Here is a 21,186-nt window from a genome sequence, read left to right as displayed (position 1 = left end):
CGATCATTATTGACTGATGCTGCACTTTCCGTAAAGCGGTAAATTCTGTCGAATCCTACTTTACTACAGAGTCAGTCGACAAATGTCTGATCGAATAAGGCAAAGAGTGAGCAGAAAAACAGCAGAATGAACGTTAAAGAAGAAAAGGACGATTTTGATGATCACGAGGAGTTTCTGTGCAGTGAATTTGTGAAGGAAGAAACCGTCATTGAAGAGCCGTTTTCGCCTGAAGTCGTGAAGTGGGATGGCAAAGAAACACGCGTTTTCCTTGGCTAATGTTTCTTTTGTTCAGCAGAATAATCGATGAAGAGGTTTCCGGAGAGGATAAACAGCACAACAAGAGGAAAAGTGAGAAAATTTCCATCAAATGTGCAATTTGTAAGAAGGTCTTCAAGCGGAATACGGATCTGAAGAGACACATGATTTGTCACTCCGATGAGAGAAACTTCGAGTGTGCATTTTGTTCGAAGAAGTTCAAGGATAAGAAAACAATTATCCGACACATAAGAATTCATGTTGAAAAGCCTCGAGCATGTCCACATTGCAAGAAGATGTATAAGAATTCTGCAGCACTAGAAAATCACATAAATCGTACCTGCCGAAGTGTGAAAAGATTGACTGCATTCTTCTGCAGTGTTTGCGGACAGATTTCCGAGACTTGGCATTTGCACAAGATACATTTGGCGTTTCATAATGGTGAATTCGACTGTGAGATTTGTGATTGCAAACTTTCAAGCAAGAATTCGCTGAAACGTCATATGATCACTCACAGCGTGAAAAAACCATTTGCTTGCGAATTTTGCGGAAAACGTTTCATAAAGAAATACATTTTGGAAATCCATAAAGTGATTCATTTTAGGCTGATTTAGCTGCCTAAAATTGCAGTAAATTTTTCAGAAAGACTACTATTTACAAACACATCAATCGGATTCACAGAGGTCTTCCTGTCCAGCCGAATTAAAAAAAAAATAAACAGAATTGAAACAAATCGTAGAGTTTCCATTATATGAAACAATTAATATATTTACTACATCAACGAACAATTATTTCCCATAAATATATTCTTGTACATTAAACATTTTCTTCCAAGTTTCCTCCAATATACTCTTGTAATTAAATATGGTGTATAGGTTCATAACAAATATCTCTGGACGACAAATATTTCCTCTTAATAAATCCTCTAAAAATTCTCACAATTTCCCTATGCAAGTTCGGTACAGAAAAAGAACAGAAAATAGTTACTTGGGATGAAATACAATAGTAAGAGGCGTTTAGTTTTGCCCTGTATTCTTTTCCTTCTCCTTGTCCTTGTCCTTTTCCTTCATGTCCTTGTCTAAATAGTGCAGCACGTAGTGAAGAACCAAATCATAGCCATATTTGTATTCAGTCTGCAGAAAATATAAAGAGAGATTTGTCAGAGAGATGGACAACGTTCAGTGAAATGAGTAACTCACAATGTTCTCAACCAACTGCGGACGATTTCTCCTCACAGTCTTGACAGCCTGAAAGATGTCCACTTCTCCATGCTGAATCACTTGCTCGATGCACGCATTGGCGGCGCAATAAACACCAGCTCGGCTTCGTCCGTCACTGAAAAGGGTGAGAATTAGCGATAGGCAGACACCCTCAATCGTGAGACTCACGGTGAGACAACACAAACTGGGCCGTTGTCCATCTTCGCGCGCCACTGTTCCACCATATTCATCAGCTCCACGAGACTGTTCGTGGACGTCGGCACCTTGTGGCCCATTGGCCAGCACAGGAGCTGAAAAAGTTTGCAGCACTTCGCCGGCGCCTTCACGCCCGCCATCAGCTCGGTGAGCGAGACGATCTTCTTGTTGATCACGTATTCCCACGTCTTGATGTTGCTGTACTGCTTGCTCGCCTTGCACGTGATCGTGAACACTGGGCCGTATTTGATGGATTGCTTCCTCTTGTCTGGCCAGAACGCCGGATACTGCTGCGAATTCGGCGGCGGACTGCAAGTGACAACAACAGCGGCGCACTCGTGATCATAGACAAGAGACCAAAACTCTCCCAGTGTCTTAATCACTGGCCACTCAGTCACAATATATTCCCTCGGCTTTGTGTATCCCTTGAAGAGAGAAGAAGGAAAAAGCACAGGATAAAAATACGCAATTATACACTTTCTCGAGTTAACATTGAAAAACACATTAAGAAAGCCACTGTTCTGGAATTACACAAATTCTTGACTTCTCCTTTCTCATCTTTTGCACACACACATACAGACGGATTTTTTTCTAATTGCACTGCTTGGGAAGTGTTGCAACATATATAAAAAAGGGGAAAAGAAAATTGATTTCGTGAGCGAAAGCACACACATATTTGAAGAAAAATCATTAGTCTGGGAAGAAATCATGGCAAAAAACACCTATAAATTCGAGACAATCTATTTCTTACATCCACAAACACCGCATTTATATAGTCCGTAAAAGCATTTCCCTGAAAGGATGTCAAATACGGCCGGTAATTATCGGCTACAAAGACAAAATAATTAGATTTTCAACTTTCACCCCTACTTTTGTATCTTCATTGGCACTACTATAATGGAAAATTCATGTGAAATGATAGCGGATGTGAGTAAAATAAGTTAACTTACGTGGAACGCAGAGCACATCTCTATTCTTGTCCCTATTATCAGCACGATGTCCGCCAGCACAGTCGCCAATGGAGAATCTAATTAGGAAAACGACATGAATCACCACTTGAAAGTCTCCTTTACACAATCTTGCCATCAATTACCTCGGCGTTTGCTTGCATATCTGATCATATTCTCTCTGGTACTCATTCACTTTCGTTGCAGGATTCTTCACGCTCTTCTCTTTGAGTTTCTCCGAGAGCTGCGACACGGGAAACCAGGAATTTCCGCAGCTCAGGTACTCTTCGAGAGTGTCATACACGAATTTGTACTGATCCACATTCTCTATCAAACCCTTACGCGACTGACGAAGCTTCTTCAAGTACCCAAAGAGATGGAAACACTCCTCTTCTTCCGCCAATTCCATGTTTGTGTCAATGGCCAGGTAAACTCCAGATCGGCCGCCGCCATCGCTGAGAATCAAGACGTTAGAACTCACTTCACACAATGAAAAACAGCAGAACTTACTTGCAGTGCACCAGCATCGGTCCAATCACAGTATTTTCCGTGATGATATTTCCCACAACAGCACGAACACGTCGTCGAAATTCCAAGACGGCGTTTGAAAATGGACAAGAATGTGAATGCCATTCAGTGAAGTGAAATTGCAAGATGTCTCTCGATGCGGATGGACCCTAAAAATAAACCAAAACACACTCTTTAATGCCGATATCGTCACACCAGAGCCAAAAGTCTTCTTACACCCTCGCTTTTGTTGTAAATACGAAATGTGCGTATTTGAAAGTTGGCCAATTGCTCTTCCTTCACAATTGCAATATTGATGTCGGCGTAGAATTCATCCTTCTCCTTCGATGCTGGCCAATATTGAACACACATGACCTAAAGATGAGTGAAATAAATATTGATTAGCACAGGCTCTGACTAAACATATGGCAAATTTAGTCAGGAGCATTGAAATTGAACCATTTCAGTGTGCTCTTTTACTGAATTTACGTCTTTGTAACTTTGCTCACCTTTGTGAAATCGAACGTCTTCGTCAACATAATAATGGCACTAACATTCTCGCTCCAAATCATTCGCCAAAAGTCACAGACCGTCTCTTCTGTTGGTCCTTGTGTGACAATGTATGCATTCGGCTTCAAAAGGCTCTGCAAACATGCACAATTTCCTGTTAGATGCACAGAGAAGTTCAATAGCGGAGCAACTTACGTCAACATAGGATGCATTGATGTAGTCCGAGTCTGGAACACCTTCAATCTTCTTCAGTACGACGCGATTGTAGTCGTAAGGAACACACTTCTGATTCTGGTTCTTCTCCAGATTGTTCTTCCGTGTGGCGTGTCGAATGGAATTGTTCTCCACTTTGATGGCCGTTTGGAACTCGAGCTTGAAGAGCACAGGAAACTTCTTGCGCTGCTCGCAGAGCTTCAGGAAGAACTTGAGTGGCACCTGTCGGTCAGGTATTGTCTGCGACAGCGAGTTGTTCTCATCGCGCGCCTCCAGCTTGACGCGGTCGAAGGAGAGCAGGCCACTGTTGAGCATACTCAACTTGATGGTGTTGGGAATGGAGGAGAGACTCGGCGTTCCGCCCATGCATTTTATCTTGCGCTGCTTGTCCAGATCCGCGAACCGCGAAGACGATCTGCAAGACAAGAAAGATGTCAGCTTTGCGGGCAAAATTTCACGCGCTTCTCTCTCACCTTGATCTGTATTTCTTCTTGTCAGAACTGCCCTGAGACATTCCGCTGGCCGTTTCCCGAGACATCGTGACAGTAACTGAAAGGTGGATGGAGGAAAATCTATAGGTTTTTCCTGAGAAGACACGACAAAAGCCAATTGATCTTTCACTTTAATACCAGGCACACATTCATGTTTTAAAAATAGATTGTATAATACTCTGTTGTTCATTCTCTGCTCTGATTGTGCCAATAGATTGTTGAAAAATAGTGAAAGCAATGTCTTATTGGCTCTGGGAAATAGGGAAAACACAGGAGAAAATCTCTTGTGCGCAATCGTGAAATGCTTCGCAGAATTTTTTCACAAAATCAACAAAACTTAAACTTCATGATTCACAACATATTTTGAATATTTTCCATGCATGAAGTCATTTCATTTTCGACAGGAAGGGATTTTCCAACCCTTGCCAACGAGAAATACCCAGTTATTGATTTTATGCCGGAAAATTTTAAACTTTTCTTGCGAACATTAACTACGCAGCATGTCATCAAATATCCACAACTTCACTTCTAAATCCCACCTTTGTGATTGAGATCTGAACTTCACTGGCACTTATAGTTGTTACATTTTCTCAATATTCGCTGTTTTGTAGCGTTTTAGAGGCAATTTTCACATTTTTCACTGCACTTTGACGGCCATGAGAATTAGTGCTGCCGCATGTAAATCGGGAAGATTCCAGTGACATTGGAATTCCATTGGAAGTGACACTCAAAATTCTAAATGTGAGGTTAGGTGGAGTGAGAAAAGCACGCAAAATGGCTAAATACTTGGCGCAAATCATTGTGTTGGGTGTTCAGACCATAGGCAAGGCCTTCTCGAGGGCGCTTAAGCAGGAAATTGATATGTCACGGCAGGCGGCTGCCCGACAAGCGTCCAGCGGCAGAGGCAGTCAACAGACCCAAGCGCAGAACCTCCGGACAGGTGCACATTTTCGAGTTTTGTCACCCCAATTTGGAATTCTTATAGGAATCTTCTTACAGGCATGACTCTGGAGGAGGCCCAAAATATACTGAATATGGAAAAACTGGACAAAGAAGTGCTAGAGAAGCAATACAAGCACCTGTTCGAAGTCAATGAGAAGGCGAAAGGAGGCTCTTTCTATATTCAATCCAAAGTCTTTCGGGCCCGCGAGAGGATAGAACAAGAGATGATGGCAGAGGAGAAGAAGTAGTTCAGGTGTTGAATAGTAATCTTTTTAGTATGAAAATGAAATTGAAATAGCCAGTAATTTATTTTTTCATAACAAAATCCAATTAAACTACATGAGAGTTTCCTTGGGTTTGTTCGCATTTCCAGCCTACTTCCGGGGCTGTTGTATGTTCACTTGGGGCTTGATGGACACAGGATTTGGAGGCTTGGGCGAATGCGCCACCTGAGCAGCTTCTGGTGTGAATTCGGAATGTCCTCTCGTGTGCGCACCGCTGACAATCTGTGAATTCGGGATTGTCGGCGCGGGCTGTGGATAAACAACAATGGTTTAGCATTCGTACAGCGCAGAGAGTGTCTCAAGAGCACTCACAGCCAATCCGGTAGTGTCTTCTGGACTGTCTCCGGACGTCTTCTCAGAATTGGGATTCTTGTGCTGGACAACCCTCATTCCACCAACTTTCACTGCAAGAAAACACCAGACACGCAATTCAGTGATATTTCAGGTGGACGGCAAGAATTTCAAGGTCAAAGCTGGCTTTTTTCAAACTGGATTGATGCTGGTGACGATGCTCTTATCGTCTTATCTCTCAAGAGAGCCAAAAAGCTGATAATCAATCTTGCAACGTGTCTTCATTCACCAATAATTGCACTCATTCTATTGCTTTATTGAGGGATTACCTGCAGGTTTGTGGCCCGCCAGCTTCTGATTCTCCTCGTCGGACATGGCTAAGCACGTTCTCCTTGTTTCTGGAGAAGATTGCAACACTTTGTGTAAATCACGAAAATATTTGATGGCCTCCCACTTCGCGAACAAAAACAATTGTCAACTTGCCACCTTGGAACGTTCCAGGCTTCCAGTATTCCAGGCAGACTGACATTTCAAATCCGGGAAATCAACCAACAATCAACATAAACATGAAAGAAGAAAATACAATGAAAATTGTATTAGAATTTAGGTAAAATCGCTCCTTTGTTTGCCTTTTGTTTATTTGCTAAATTATAAAACATTTTTGCAGCGGAGGAGCCGAAATTCTCTTCGATAAAGTCAAACAGAGAGAAATTGAGCTCGATGGAGCGAAAACATGTGAGTTTGAGAATGTTCAGCAATGTTTTTTTTATTTAATTTAATTCTCTTGATTCTAGGGAAAATCAAGGATCTCCTCAAGTGGATGCAGGTGAACTTTCCAACGAATCGTCCGGAGCTCTTTTACGCAGATGATTCTGTGTACGTGTGCTGCAAAAACACTCGGAAACAGTGGAAACATCACAATTCATGTATTTTTGTTTTCATTCATTTCAGACGACCGGGAATTTTGGTGTTGGTAAACAATACGGATTGGGATTTACTGGACAAGGAGGAATACGTGATCGAGCCCAAAGACACAATTCTCTTCATATCCACACTGCATGGAGGATAAAAGTAAATTTACATTCAATGAGAAGACAAGATTTTATTCGATTTCCCACGGAAACTGGTAATGTGCAGTCATATCAATTAGTCAGTTCTATAATTCCTCCTTGGCGTCCTCTTTTGCACCTTTTCCCGGATACTTTTTGCTCTCTATCGTCACACTCTCGCAGTTGTCCTGCTCTACGAGGAAATCCTTGGCCTTCCAAGCCTGAGCGCCGTCTTTAAACATGAAGATTGCACGCGCATCTTCAATCATGTACCTGTTTTTCGTGATAGAGGGACACGGTAAATACGAGATAATCCTGTTCGGGACATGATTACTGACCTCTCAGCCTGGATGTGGTTATTCCAGAGACTCGATTGCCAGATCTTGGTTACAGTTTCGGCGTCGGCACGTGAGGGGCTTCCAGCGACTTGCACGAAAGCCATCACAGTGCGTCCTTTCTTGGACTCCCTCACCATCTCCTCAGGATTGTTGACGTCCAGTTTGCTCAGATCTATCGGCGCCTGCGGTCGCAAATGCTCGGGTAGCTCGTCCGGCTCCAGGGGCTCCTCGTCCTCCTCCCACTGCTCCAGGAGTCTCTCCATGTCGGCATCGGTGTAGTCCCGAATGTCCTTCTTCGCCCACGAAGGTTTGTTGTTCTCGTCACTCTTCCTGCCGTTCACGGCCACGAGAAAAGCCACCAGCAGACACAGACTGAGTATTTTCACCATTTTATTGCAGGCAGACGAGATCAATTTATGCACAACAACTCTTGTTGACGTCGGCAAGCCAATTCCAGTTTTATCATCGCGGCGACGAACAATTGGTCGGCGAAAGCGCAGTTGTCTGCCTGATGGAAGGCGCGCGGCGGCAAAAAGTCACTGTCAGTGCGTGAAAAACATGCCGCGAGTGTGTGCGAAAATTGGGCCTTCAATTCTCAACGCTGACCTCTCGCAATTGCACGCGGAGTCTCAGCGCTTGCTGGACAATGGGGCGGATTACCTCCATCTGGACGTCATGGACGGCCACTTCGTGCCCAACCTCACCTTCGGCCATCCGATGGTGAAGTGCCTGCGCGCGAAGATCCGCGATGCCTTCTTCGAGACCCACATGATGGTGGCGGAGCCCGCTCGGTGGATCGAGCCGATGGCGGACGCCGGCGTGGACCAGTACACATTCCACATCGAGCCCGTGATGCAGGACGTGGAGCAGGTGTGCCGCAAAGTGCACGAGGCCGGCATGAAGGTCGGACTGGCCCTGAAGCCGGGAACAGCTGTTGAGGTCGTGGAGCAGTTCGTCTCCTTGGCGGACATGGTGCTCGTGATGACGGTGGAGCCGGGATTCGGAGGGCAGGCCTTCATGGCGGACATGATGCCCAAGGTGGTGTGGCTCCGGGAGAATTATCCAGACTTGGACATCGAAGTTGATGGCGGCGTGGGACCCAAAAACATCGATACCTGCGCTCAGGCCGGAGCCAACATGATCGTGTCCGGAACTGCCGTCGTCCAGGCCACTGATCAGCGTGCAGTCATTTCCAGTCTTCGGGATTCGGTCGAGAAGTCAATCAAGAAGCCTTAAATCACAAACATTCCCGCATTTCCTGCTTGAATGCATTTATAACGCGAAATTGGACTATTTCTCAAGATTATTCTTATATCGATTTTATATGAAAAATGTTAAGTAGGTAAATATGTATGTATAAAAAGAGCAAAAAAAATTGTGAAAATTTCCAGGGGTTTGTAATAAAGAAATGAGCCAAATCAAATAGAATTAGAATTACTCGAATAATGGAGCAAATAAATGGGAATTGCATTAAGTTTGCAGTTTTGTAAATTTAATTACGACAATATTTCTATTATTATGTTCCTAGGTATAATAAAGAATTAGGAGACGAATAAACGGAAATAAATTGGACAAACTCGCTGATTTTTTTTTAAATTTTATTTCATCATTAATTTCTTATAAACTTCAGCCAATCATTATTTTATTTTTATAGTTTCTTTACCTTTTAAAAAGAGTTCTTCATTTATTACAAATTTGTTCATAAGTGGAATGACGTTATTTTTGTGTAATTTTCTTAATTTTTTTTTCTTTTCTTTAAATGTGTAATGCATGTGAGAAAACAACGCTTTCAATGAAGAATTTTTCATTCGCTTTTCACTTAATTTCTTTTTCTTGTAATTATTATTGCACTTTCCATGATACGTCACGCTTCTTTACATTCTAGACTTTATGCTGTTGGTTTTTTTTTTAGATCTCCCAATTATTCGGAGATTTCTTTGGTGAATGTAAAAAACGTGATTATCGCAAAATGCCAATTTAATTTTTTCATCTCATTTTCTTTATATTTTTGGTGTCTAATCTCAAAAAACGTTGAATATTCTTTTTTTTCATCTATTCCATATTTTATCTAAAGTACTTTTTCCTCCATATTTCAATTTCTAATATTTTATCAAAAAGAACCAAAAAGTTTCAATCATTCGATTTGAAATGCCTTTTTATTCCAATATTTTCTCATAATTCACTTTTCATTACTTCCTTTATTTTATATTTATATTTTCTTTAACTTATAAAGATTCTTTATATAATTATAAGGTATGTATATATAGTTATAATAGTACACAAATTTATTTTATTATTTTTCTTCATTTTCATATTTTATAGTTAGTTACGACTGAATATTACTTTTATATTTTAATACAATTTTATATTTAGTTTTTCACCGTCAATTTTTCTTCATCGCTCTTCGCCATCGTCGCGCGTATTTGAGAAGAAGAAATCAGTAATTTTGGTCAGTGTTTTTCTTCGGCGGAAAATTCTCTAGGCCCCTTTTCTCACTTGGGAAACCTCAATTTTTTTTTTATTGACGTAAGATCAAAATTATTGATGTACATACTTCTGTTAATCCGATTAGTTCCATTTTATAATATTACCTTTCAATGATGGTTTTTTTCTCTTTTAGGTTTCTTTTTTATTTCTGAATATAAAAAAAAGATTTTATTATTACTATTATAATATTATTAAATTTTTGACACACATTTATCATTTAATATTATTATGTGTTATATTCTTTTTCTTTTCCTTTCTTCTTTAATTAATGTTAATTGTATTTTTGCTCTATCAAATACACTTTTTTCTTCTCCTTTTTGTCACTTCCGTGAAATGTCACGACTTCCAATTAAAAATGTCATTTCAGGGAAGAGAGATTTTCCTTCTTTTTTTTTGGTTTCATCTGATCTTTTTTCCGCTTCTCTTTTTCTCATCTTTTTCACTGTTTGCATTTTAGCATAAAGAATACTCGTTTTTTTTCCTTTGGAAAAACAAAAAGAAAATCAATAAAATCAAATGGAGCTTGCTTTTTATGTTAGTTCTTCACACAAATCAAATTTCAAGCGATAATTCTTCCGACAAACTCTTTTTCAAATTGTGAAAGAATGTGAAAATTCTCGAAATTTGTCATCTTTCTTGAATCTTCACATTCAATTAACATGCAAACTTTCTAGTGAAAAATTATAAATTGTATTTTTTTCTTCTTCCTTCCTTCTTTTTCTTGTATTCTAATTACAATTGAGGCTTTCTTCGTCCGACCTCAATTCACAATTTCTTCTAAAGAAAATTCCCTCCAATTTTCCTCATCTTCCGACTCTTTCTTTTTCTTTCAGATAATAACTTAAAATTTATCTATGCAAATATTCTAGAAATCACATTAATTAACAATATGCATTAATATTCCTTTCGTCAATTGGTATTCATCATCTTTTTGTGTAAAACTCTTTATACAAGAAAGTTGATTTTCCATTTCTAGCAATATAAATCGGACTGATTGATCTGTTCTTGTAATATTTATCGTATGAGCGTTTAATTTTTTACTGATTTTCATGTGCAACAATTCTGAGAAATTATATTTTTCTCCACGAAAATAACTTTTTCAGTAGACACATTTTTCAATGTATTTTTTTTTTAACTTTCAAAGCTAACTTGAAAAGGATTTTCTTTTTCTTCACTGAGAGTCTGAATGATTTGTTAAATACACTGATTAGCAGAATTACGCAAATAAGTACTTGAAAATTGGCAAAAAAGGGACTTTTTATTAAGGAATTCTTGGCAGTGAATAATGATATCGCACTAAAGCCAAATATTTAAAAATTTATAAGGGCGAGTTTCAGGTTAATTCAGTTAAAAAAATTTCACGACAGAACGCAACTGAAGCTCTTCAGTGTATATAAACTTGCTTTCTTTCACTTCCTGCTCGACTTTCTCTGTAACACTACAATAAATTTGCAAAAATTTGGTTCCTTTCTCTCGTAATTTTCACCGTCTCTTCACTTGAATTGTGGATACTTTTAGTTTTGGGTCTTTGTGCGCTTTTAATTATCCGTTTTTTTTCTTTTACTTTCAAGGATTAATTGAAAATATATCTATTATATTTATCTTCAATTGTATTTCCCACTAGAGCTATTTATAATGTTTGCAATGTATTTTTTTTATTAGTTTATGACACAGATGATTTCTCTTTTTTTTCTCAGAAATGTTAGCAATAATTGTGATTCTTTGCAAATAAATTGCAAAATTGTGAAAGAACTTCTTATTTCGAAAGAAAAAAGCAATTTTCTGCATATTTTCTTATAGAAAAAAAAACCTTCTGCCTCCCTTTTATTTGATTATTATTATTTATATCATTTTGCGCGAAATTCTGTCAGGAATTTTTAATCCAAATTATGCATATTTATTACACATAAAGTAACTAAACAAGAAATTATTCACATTACACAAAAGTTCTTCATTGAATATTTTGGGTGTTATGAAAGGAGATGAACAACATTTAAACAAATAATAAACAAAAATAATCCGCATGAGGGACAATTTACATTAAAATAAGTATTATTTTGATATAATTACATAATATTCTTAGACACATTGATGATTTTTTCTTTAATGTTTATATGAAGAGGAATAAATAATTTCTATGAATTCTCATTTTCCTGCTTCTTCATTTTTATATTTTTCTTTGATCTCTTTTACATCTCTCATCTCCTTTTGTCGTGCTCACGCACGCGTTGTCGTGTGAGTTTCTTCTTCTGTGTGTAAAAGTGGCACATTAGTTTTCTTTTTTCTTTTCATTCTCAGAGAAAATATTATTAGTAAAATAACAAAATTATGAAAAAAAAACAAGAATAAATAAAGAATAAACAAAATATCTACAGTCTATTACATAACTCTTTCTCTGCATATTTATAACATTTATCTCTGTATCTTCAATGATTGATTGTATTTTATGGTTTTTGCATTTTTTTTGTATTCAAAAATAATATTTGTGATAAAAAGTTAGGTATTCTTCTTATTACAACTCTTCTCGCTTTCCCTCTTTGACTTAATAAAAAGGGTAAATATTGAAAAAATATGCTTGGTTAATTCATTTTACAAATAGATATTGGTTTTGTGCTTTTGCTTCATCATTTATCGACCTTTCACTAAATCTTCACTCAATTTTTCGCTACAGATTTTCCACTTTTTTTTTTAGTTCTATAAATGTTCCATTACTTCTTCTTCTTCTTCTTCTTCTTTTTCACCTATTGGTAAGTAATTTATGTTCTTATCATATTCTTTTTTTTTATACAATATTGGGCGCTACTTGATTTCTGTTCTGATTCACTCATTTTCCTTCCCTTCTTCTACTCATTTTGCTGTGCCCAACATTTTTATTTATAATTTTGTTTTAACTTCCTCTCACTTAAATAAAAAATAATCCGCGTTTTCTCTCCATCATCATTATCATCATCATCATCATCATCTTATCTTTATGAACTCCACAGAAACACGCATCACAATTCGATGTCCGAATATGGCGTTTCACTTTAACCATCTACACCAAATTGTATTCCTTGAGATTGGACTGCAAAATCGTATCCTTTACAGCAGCAAATACAAATCTTATATTTTCAGTATCTGGAAGAATTGATGAAATAAATACAATTAGCTCATAAACCATATTGACATTATTATTCTATGCAGAATTAACACACAGAGACACAGATTTCACACACATGCAATTTCTCACTTTATTTCTTTAAAATTCATTATATATTTTACAGAGAAATCATTCGGAAATAATAAATCAATCATGCTAAATTGAATTCCTTCAATGCAGATTGCATTATTGTATCTTTGACAGCACAAAAGACTAACTTTATATTTTCAGTATCTGAAAATTATAATTTCAGCAAAAGAAATCCATGCAGTTTTGAGAGCCAAAAGGAATAAAAAAAAAATATATATAAAAAGATAAGTTTATCAATGAAAATGATATGAATAATAACAATTCTACGAATTTTTTTTCTTGTCAATTCTATTTCTTCGTTCTTGCACAGAAACCATGTTAAAAAGTCTCCAAATAATATACTATAAAGCAAATAACAATTAACTACAAAGCATTATGCAGAAGTTATGTGAAAGCATATTGGGCATAAGTGGAAATTCTTACCTGTAGCGCAAGTAAAATGCGAATAAATTATTTTCTCCGAATCCGGATTAAGATCTACAAACATACGCAAAATGAATTCTCTGGCAGCTATTGCATCTCTCTGGGGTCCTAAAAAGACACAGTGAGGAGAGAAATACGAGGATGTAGTGGAAATTCAATGAATGCCAGTGATTTCTAGCCTATTTCTCTAGCCTAAGCTCAAATTTATCGCCTAGCATCGTCAACATTGCGCAGAAAAGACAATTAATACACCTGTGGCGCACGTGAAATGCGAATAACACATTCTTTCGGGATCTGGATTGCACACCAAGTATTGCTTCAGAATAAATTCCCTGGCAGTTTTGTCATCCTGTTTCGGGCCTTTTTTTTATCAACAGAATTTGTCGCGTGGAAAAAATATTAGAGAGAACATTGGGCTAAATTAAATAGCAAAATTACCATCATATTCTGGAAAATAGTCGACCAGATGCGAATACATAATTTTCTCCTCTAGTAAATCCTTCTTATTCAAGAACAGAATCACCGACGAATGCTGGAACCACGGATAAGTTATAATTGTTTTGAATAAAGCTTTCGATTCCTCCATACGATTCTGTCAAATAAGAATAAGAAATGCGTTGCTGCTTAGTAATTGCAATTCACAAAATCTCATCATTAGCGTTTATTCTCACCTCATTTTCCGATTCAAAAAGAATTTGATCATATTCAGAGAGTGCCACTAAAAAGATGATTGAAGTGACATTCTCGAAACAGTGAATCCACTTTCTTCTTTCTGATCGCTGTCCACCAACGTCTACCATCCTGCAGAAACACGTTCATTTGTGCGAGAGTAAAAGAAAACATCAATTAGTATTTTGATTGAATTCTTCACAAACACTCTGACATTCAGTCATACTCTAAGGAAAGAAATTATGTGCCAAATGAGATGGAAAACATTGATCAACATTCAATTTAACATGCCAAAATGAATATTATAGTGACCAAAAGTGAAAATCTACTTTTCTAAAGCCCATTTTTTTCATGCAAAAGCACTAGAAATCATGTCGAAAAGAGATAAAAAGAAGAAGAATGTGTAGAAGAGAGTAAGGAAAAAAGAACTTCATATCTATTTACAATAGTGAAAAAATGTTTGATTGTAAAAAAATCTACCATAAAATATCTACTAAAACGTTCATTAACACATAAATACAGATCGGGGATAATCATTGAATACGATTTCAGTAATTGTCTGGGAAAAATAATAATAAGAAATAATTCCCCACTAAATTCTTGAAGTATATTTTTATATTATACAGTTGAATAGAATAATTTTTGATCGACAGTCGCTTCTCTTCGAAGCAATCCCACGACATTTTCCCTCCCACAATTACACTCTAGCGTCTTCCGTTTGTTCTTCAATCCTATGACACGATTTCTCCTACAATTTCCGAGGGCTGGTTCTTTTCGCGTGACACGACATAATTATTGAGTCAAGAAAGAGAGAGAGAGAAAGAGAGCAAAGAAGACATGTCGTAATCAAAATTAACCATTTCACTGATTTGTGCTTTCTTCTATTAATAATTGACAAATGTCAGCCAGAAAATACACTCTTGCATTACATTGAAATGGTATTATTTGTTTACTTTCCTCCTGGCCTCTAGCATAATTCTTGTCACATCTAAATGTGCAATGAACTCTCTCTCTCTCTTCCTCTACATAGAACAGGAGTGTCGTGAGACATTAAATAAAAAATATATTTTTAGATATATCCACATGCAAGTATCAGTTCTAATTGTTGCTTTCTGTATGTTCTGGATGTGGGGAAAAAAAACCCCAGAAATAGAAATATATATAAATTTGAGGGTCATTTACCTTCTAAAATACACTCAATTTTCCTCAAATATTTCCTCTCTTTTGACCATTTTCGCCTATGCCTCTCTGTCTCCTGTCCTGAACCAACAGAAAGCTCATAACATGTGTTTTCTACTAAAAATCAATAGGACTTTTCTCTGTGATTTTTTATGACTTTCGCGCGTATGTATTGTGAAAACACTAGCAATACTCTAGCATATAAAACCACAGCTTCTTCCCTTCCCGCAGAATCCTTCCACGAAAACTTCCCCGCACCAAGAGGACAAACGAAGTTAGCTCTAAAATGATTTTGGGAGGTTTTTTTTTTCTTGCAATGTTGTACCTAAATATTATGCTATCCAAGTCGAATGGATACTCAAGGATTCCAGTCGTTGGAGCTCGGGCGCGTAAAATGTCTTGTTCCGTTGGCAGGAATTCTGGTTTTTCAATTCTTTCCAAATCACTCAAATAACTAATGAAAAATAAAAGAAATAAAAACAAGACAACAATAAAAAGAAATATACAAAAAATGTCACTTCACAAAGTTCCTCATAATCTAAAAAAAACCCAAAACTTTCTTTGCCTACAGTCGCGAATTATGACTACAAAATCTCCTAAAAAGTTATCCTCTATGTTTCATTTTCTTCCTCTTCTTTTCCTCAGACAGGAAGAAAGAAAAAATGCAAGTTGGAAATTGAGAGAATATGAATGAAAAGATAAAATCACATGCAAAGGTTAAACAGAAAATGCTGTCCCATTCCGAAATAATATTCACACTTTTCATCGCATTTCTGCTCTAAAATTCTTCTAGAATTCTTCTAGGAGACATCCTAAATCATTCCTTCCAATGTTTCGTGCATAAAACATACGAGAAAACATATTGTATTTTTTTTTTTTAATTACAAATCCATACATAATGTGTACAATATAGAGAAAATAGAATGAAGTGTAAAATTAAAGTGAATGAATAAAAGTTAGAAAGACATTTTTCAATCTCATCTCGTCATGTAAATAAAAACACAGCATAAAAGGCAATTTGATATAAAGGATTAACTCTTTTCACACTGTACCTAAACCTGATCTCCTCTAAATCAAACGGATACTCAATAATCCCAGTCGTTGGAACTCGAACCCGTAGAATATCTTGTTCAGTTGGTAGATAATTTGGTGCAGCCACACGATCAATTTCCATTAAGTAGCTAAGATTCACAATAATGCATGGTATAATTTAGTTCAATTGTATAACTCTTTATCAAATTGATCTATTTTCCACCATCCTCAGATCTTTTACAGACCACCAAGAGTATTGGCAGGCAAAATTTACACCCCTAGATTGAGAAATATTTATACTAAACATGAGGAAGATTGATTTCTACTCACTATTTGGCGGAATCGGTCAATTGATACTCTCGCCTTCGGTCGTAACATTCTTGAATGCCAGAATCTGACCACAAGTCCTTAATAGCCTGAACGTATGGCGGCTCGAAGGTTGTGACCGTCTCAAAGTCCACACTCCTGATCAATTCCGCATTGTCCTGAAAGTCCAACACGAAAGACAGCAGTTAATTAGTAATTCTAGCGAGAATTATAATTAAGACACACATAGAGAAAAAGAGTTCTTCTTACCATATTATGTGGCACACTATATTGAATCTTCAGGAGATCCATGGCTCTTATCATTGATTGCATTGCCATGAATATATTCTGGTATACAAGTTTGATGAAGCCACGTTTATCCTCATCTGAGTAACCGCTTCCATGGATAATTCTCATCTGCTTAATAAATGTCGACTTCCCTGACTCGCCAGTCCCTGAAAAGGCACAAGACAGCTTTGGTCAGTCCAGTGCAATATTTGATTTTATTTATAAAGTTAAAATGAATGAACGGGAGATGCAATGATTGGGTGAATGAAATTAGTGAAATAGCCGAGAAGACTTGTTTTGTTCATCAATAGAGAGAAAATCACATCCTTTCATCTCGCTCTCGTGTGATTGCATTTCCCTCACCCGGAAAAAACACAGCGCAAAACTGAATGAATCCCCAGCATATTGCAGAGGGTGAGAAACAGAGATCTCAGTGTGATTCACAGAGGAGGCAAATTCCTTCTTTTTTCCACCTGTAATATGCACTCTCTTTGCGCTACTATATGCGAAGAGGATGCCACAGAAGTTGGCATGTTGTGCGCTCTGTCATTCCCTCTCGTGCTTATTTTCACAATGAAAATCCTCATCACAGAGGAAGAAGAAGAGCACCTTCCCACGCCTGATCTTCGGCATGAATGAGAGACATTTTTAATGCACTTTCCGTCCCATTTCCACCCTTATTCTCCCTCTCTGTGCTCATTCATCACGAAATCCCCGTGCACATGCGCCTTCTCGTCGCTCTCACTCTCTCTCTCGCTTCCCCCGCGAGGATGAGGTGAAACGCGTGGAAGAGAGATGAACGCGGGTTCGCAATGGAAAGCCCCAATAAAGCCACTAGTCATTGCGTGAGGAGAAAATGCATGAAATTCTTTCACTCTTCTCTGCCTGTCGAAGCAGGATAGACATTCACATTTTCCATCTCTCCTCCTTTCCTTTCACACACACTATAAATTCATACCGGGCGCGAGTGGCGCGCATGTTCAATATCCCCCCAAAAATTTCTCCCAAAATCCGAGAGATTGCGGGAAAAAAGGCACGAAGAACAAGTTTATTTCTACTCGAGAGGGAAAAAAAGAATCCAAAGGAAATATTTGAGAACAACATTGACAATCACTGGCTTCTGCAAACTTGTGAATTCTTGAAGAATTCACCAGCTGAAGATGCCACAAGAGAGTGTCAGAGTAGTTAGTGAAGGAGAAGGGAAAAATGGCGAGAAATACACACGTACTTTTGCTTATGGGAGGCTGCGATTTCTCTGGTCGAACTTCAAAGTCTCAAAGAACTTTTCATAGAGCATTCAAATCGGACAAAATGCTCAAAATCAATTTTATCAGCGACTTTGAATACTTTCTTGTTGGAGAACAAGACAAAATATCGCCCATTCATTCATTTATACTTTACATAATAAACCATCTCTTATTGCTAGTTGCTCAATTTCGCAGCATTGACTTTTCTGCCGGAGCCACAGAAAGGAGCCCCGATGTGAAATTCCAACTCCTAAACGTATTATCGAGAGTCAGAGTCACTTGTGTATGATAATTGAATTGTTTTCCTCCAATTCCCCATCTTCCATCGAGTCAATCGAGATTCTTGTCGCTGTACTCGAATCATTACTATTACACCTTCGCATGAGAGATGATTATGCATTTAGAGAGAGAGAGAGAGAGAGTGATATCTTCTGAAGAGGCTTTTTGTCAAATGTTTCAGCATTGCAATTATGCTATGCGACAGAGAATTGACGAGAGGATGGAAAAAAAAGTGTTCTCTCCCTCTATTCTCAATTGAAAGACGAGATAAGAAATTGAATTGACGAGAAAAAAAGCTTCTTATCTCCCATCCTGGAATCCACAGAGCACTTGTATGAACTCCATTTGGGTGTGAGTGAGAGAGCGACTCTCTGTGGAGTGCTTCTCTGTCCCAGAGAAGATCATTTAATTCACAGATTGTGTCAAATTGGAAGTAAATTTTGAGTGGGGGACTTTTCTTGCGGCCACGGAGATCACATTGTCATGCCGCCCGGAGATTTGGTGTGCGATGTCGCACGAGAGAGTGAGCGGAACTGGGGAAAGGGATCACCATTATATTGCACTCACCCAAGAGCAGTAGTTTGAGTTCACGTCTGGCATCTCGCTTGTCACGCCGCAATTGCCTTTCAATCTCCTGATTAATGCGTTTCTGCTCCTTGGCTTCCTCCGATAAGCAGCACTCCATATTATCTCTCACTTTGTCACACTTCCTGGTCTCACAACACGCAACCACCGAGTGGAAACACCCTCAACTTCCTTCCTTAATCCGAGGGCGAAGCGGATATTGCACTGACCAGCCGTTGTTGTCAAATGATCATGGGCAGTTGTGCTTCCTGCGAGTCAATCACTTCACTTCGGCATATAAGTTCCTCCTGCCACTATTCATCAATGCACACACACACGCGCGAGAAGTCCTCCTCTGCACAGACACTGGCACTCTCTCTTCTTCCTGGACTCTTCTGGATCCCCGTCACGTGTTCCGGCTGTTCGGCCAAGTGAATCCCTGGGAAGAGAAGGAAAAACATCCCGCCAGGAGGCAGGAAGAGCCAGTGTTACAGACGAGGTATTGCGGGAAGAGGAAAAAAGTGTCTTTCACCGTCTCAAGAGAGAGGAAGCATCAGCGGGAGTGCGCAAACTCGGCCAGGAAATCTTCACTGGATGAAATGTCAGAAAATTTCATTGGGAAGATGAACACTATTTCTGGGTCTTTTTCCACCAGCAACTCCACGCCAAGTGAGACTCTCCTGGCCAGCGAGTGGGCAATTTATAGGCCCGAAGGGCTTCCTTGGCCACTGGCTGGGTAATTGCATTAAATATTCACCTCACCAGAGAGAGTCTCCATGGTCAAGCTAAGTGGATTACTTGAGCACTCCTCACTCACTCGGGCACGTCGCTTGCACACTCCCTCGGCAGATGCCCAGTCCGCCACCCCGCGAGTGCAGCGGGGCGCCGGCTGGGCATCTGCCCCCGGTGGGAAAACCCATTTTTCGCCCAACTCGGCGCGATCTCTTTTACCTCACGTGCCAGATTAGGGAAAAAATGTCCAGGCAGACGTCCAGCAATCGCCCCAGTCCTCTCCAGTGCAGTGTCGTGGTGCAGGCAGACACAGGTGAGCAGTGTGCGCATTTAAAAACAGTGAAATCACTGGGCAAAAAGTATCATTCTTGCAAAATTCTCTCTGTCGACTTTTTGACACGGGGCGAGGCCGAATTTTTTCCTCCGCGGAGACACACTTTCCTGCACGCAAAACTACACACACCCGGGATGAGTTTCATGTATATGGACACTGTATGGCTCACAATGGAGACCCCAGCAGCAATTTACACCCATAAGCTGTCCACTTTTCTCGCCTTTTCACTACAAAAAACATTAACAAAAAAACGTTTCAATCGAAAGACAGCCGCCTGCAAATAATTGCAATAATGGCGGTACACTACTCAAGAGCCGACGACACCGACACGACATTCGCCGACAGCTCGCTATCTCGGATTATCCGCACTCGCCGCGAGTCCGCGCGTTGGCTGCCCTGCTCTCCCTTGCATATTATCCGACTTTGCAGCCGCTGCCGCGCGATGCGGGACGTCTGGCGCGGAAAAGGACATGCTGAGTGCGAAAGAGGATCTCAGGGCATCAATTGGAGCACCAGGGAGTGCCCCGTGGTTCGAAAATCCTCAATTACATGGGACTTTTCTATGCCCTAAAGCATGTTTCATCGCTGTATTCCTTCTTCACACAATGTTGTATTTTCATTCATAAATATAACAGAAGAACTAAAATCTTTACAAAACTAATTCGATTTGTTGTGCTTCACACATTTTGCCAAGAAAATGTGTTGTCAGAGATGTGCAGATTGTATATTTCAGTCTTTCATATATGTTTCGTATGAGAAAAATTTGAATTGGATTTAGAATTTATCATACGAAATGTCTACAGATTGTCCAAAGGGAAGTCCATATAGACACACGGAATGAATGGGATAAAATACGCAAGAAATCCGTGAAGATCTCCACATCCTGGCAAACGTCTGCGGCCAGAATGCAGAATATTCAATGATGCTTATATGTTATCACATTGTGAGAAACAATTCTACTGAATCAAAAGAGGATTAAACTCCATAACAGCTTTGCCTAGCTTTTATTCCCTTTAAATGGCTTCAAGTTCATCTTTTCATTTTTATGATATTCTGCAGCAACTTCTCCTCTTACTGGTAAATTCCTGCAAGAATCTGTGCTGATCTCGAGTAGGTTTCCCTCTAACAGTCTGGAATCAATAGCAATGCCAATCAGTGCTCGAAGACACGTTTCC

The 21,186-nt window shown here is 38.9% G+C and overlaps 8 protein-coding genes across 14 annotated transcripts; 4 read left to right on the top strand and 4 right to left on the bottom strand.

Moving 5' to 3' along the window:
• Positions 1 to 63: 63 nt before the first annotated feature.
• LOC132264052 (gastrula zinc finger protein XlCGF17.1-like) lies at positions 64 to 968 on the top strand. Its single transcript, XM_059764112.1, has 2 exons — positions 64 to 239; positions 296 to 968. The coding sequence occupies exons 1-2, from the start codon at positions 127 to 129 to the stop codon at positions 867 to 869; spliced, it is 687 nt and encodes a 228-aa protein (XP_059620095.1). The 5' UTR covers positions 64 to 126; the 3' UTR covers positions 870 to 968.
• A 28-nt stretch (positions 969 to 996) lies between these two features.
• On the bottom strand, positions 997 to 5,016 carry LOC132264045 (receptor-type tyrosine-protein phosphatase kappa). Its single transcript, XM_059764098.1, has 12 exons — positions 4,878 to 5,016; positions 4,321 to 4,396; positions 3,830 to 4,262; positions 3,634 to 3,768; positions 3,362 to 3,499; positions 3,128 to 3,294; positions 2,764 to 3,072; positions 2,621 to 2,697; positions 2,422 to 2,498; positions 1,644 to 2,095; positions 1,455 to 1,590; positions 997 to 1,388 (listed from the first exon to the last, which is right to left on the bottom strand). Exons 2-12 carry the CDS (start codon positions 4,383 to 4,385, stop codon positions 1,272 to 1,274), a joined length of 2,106 nt encoding a protein of 701 aa, XP_059620081.1. The 5' UTR covers positions 4,386 to 4,396; positions 4,878 to 5,016; the 3' UTR covers positions 997 to 1,271.
• A 24-nt stretch (positions 5,017 to 5,040) lies between these two features.
• Positions 5,041 to 5,549, top strand: LOC132264055 (mitochondrial import inner membrane translocase subunit Tim16). Its single transcript, XM_059764114.1, has 2 exons — positions 5,041 to 5,278; positions 5,338 to 5,549. The coding sequence occupies exons 1-2, from the start codon at positions 5,113 to 5,115 to the stop codon at positions 5,526 to 5,528; spliced, it is 357 nt and encodes a 118-aa protein (XP_059620097.1). The 5' UTR covers positions 5,041 to 5,112; the 3' UTR covers positions 5,529 to 5,549.
• Positions 5,550 to 5,569: 20 nt separating this feature from the next.
• LOC132264057 (death-associated protein 1) lies at positions 5,570 to 6,294 on the bottom strand. The gene is made up of 3 exons (XM_059764117.1): positions 6,185 to 6,294; positions 5,877 to 5,968; positions 5,570 to 5,813 (listed from the first exon to the last, which is right to left on the bottom strand). Exons 1-3 carry the CDS (start codon positions 6,228 to 6,230, stop codon positions 5,655 to 5,657), a joined length of 297 nt encoding a protein of 98 aa, XP_059620100.1. The 5' UTR covers positions 6,231 to 6,294; the 3' UTR covers positions 5,570 to 5,654.
• An 81-nt stretch (positions 6,295 to 6,375) lies between these two features.
• LOC132264056 (ubiquitin-related modifier 1 homolog) lies at positions 6,376 to 7,019 on the top strand. Its single transcript, XM_059764115.1, has 4 exons — positions 6,376 to 6,462; positions 6,523 to 6,590; positions 6,650 to 6,731; positions 6,807 to 7,019. The coding sequence occupies exons 1-4, from the start codon at positions 6,422 to 6,424 to the stop codon at positions 6,922 to 6,924; spliced, it is 309 nt and encodes a 102-aa protein (XP_059620098.1). The 5' UTR covers positions 6,376 to 6,421; the 3' UTR covers positions 6,925 to 7,019.
• LOC132264229 (LDLR chaperone boca) lies at positions 7,012 to 7,505 on the bottom strand. The gene is made up of 2 exons (XM_059764345.1): positions 7,243 to 7,505; positions 7,012 to 7,177 (listed from the first exon to the last, which is right to left on the bottom strand). Exons 1-2 carry the CDS (start codon positions 7,503 to 7,505, stop codon positions 7,012 to 7,014), a joined length of 429 nt encoding a protein of 142 aa, XP_059620328.1.
• On the top strand, positions 7,423 to 12,512 carry LOC132264050 (ribulose-phosphate 3-epimerase). The gene has a single exon (XM_059764110.1). The coding sequence runs from the start codon at positions 7,528 to 7,530 to the stop codon at positions 8,476 to 8,478; it is 951 nt and encodes a 316-aa protein (XP_059620093.1). The 5' UTR covers positions 7,423 to 7,527; the 3' UTR covers positions 8,479 to 12,512.
• LOC132264049 (guanine nucleotide-binding protein G(q) subunit alpha) lies at positions 10,551 to 19,615 on the bottom strand. Of its 7 annotated transcripts, XM_059764109.1 has the most exons (10): positions 19,478 to 19,615; positions 18,949 to 19,384; positions 16,838 to 17,022; positions 16,592 to 16,746; positions 16,282 to 16,410; positions 15,555 to 15,683; positions 14,053 to 14,182; positions 13,820 to 13,973; positions 13,382 to 13,489; positions 12,933 to 13,102 (listed from the first exon to the last, which is right to left on the bottom strand). In XM_059764109.1, the coding sequence occupies exons 2-10, from the start codon at positions 19,064 to 19,066 to the stop codon at positions 13,020 to 13,022; spliced, it is 1,191 nt and encodes a 396-aa protein (XP_059620092.1). In that variant the 5' UTR covers positions 19,067 to 19,384; positions 19,478 to 19,615; the 3' UTR covers positions 12,933 to 13,019. The 7 variants fall into 7 exon arrangements, with proteins under 7 accessions (XP_059620088.1, XP_059620085.1, XP_059620092.1 ...); XM_059764105.1 differs by lacking the exons at positions 12,933 to 13,102; positions 15,555 to 15,683 and adding an exon at positions 10,551 to 12,846; XM_059764102.1 differs by lacking the exons at positions 12,933 to 13,102; positions 16,282 to 16,410 and adding an exon at positions 10,551 to 12,846.
• Between the last annotated feature and the right edge of the window lie 1,571 nt (positions 19,616 to 21,186).

This window comes from Phlebotomus argentipes, unplaced genomic scaffold, assembly GCF_947086385.1.
Source record: "Phlebotomus argentipes unplaced genomic scaffold, Phlebotomus argentipes genome assembly contig_32, whole genome shotgun sequence".
NCBI lineage: Eukaryota > Metazoa > Arthropoda > Insecta > Diptera > Psychodidae > Phlebotomus > Phlebotomus argentipes.
This window is presented reverse-complemented; position numbering and strand designations above follow the sequence as displayed.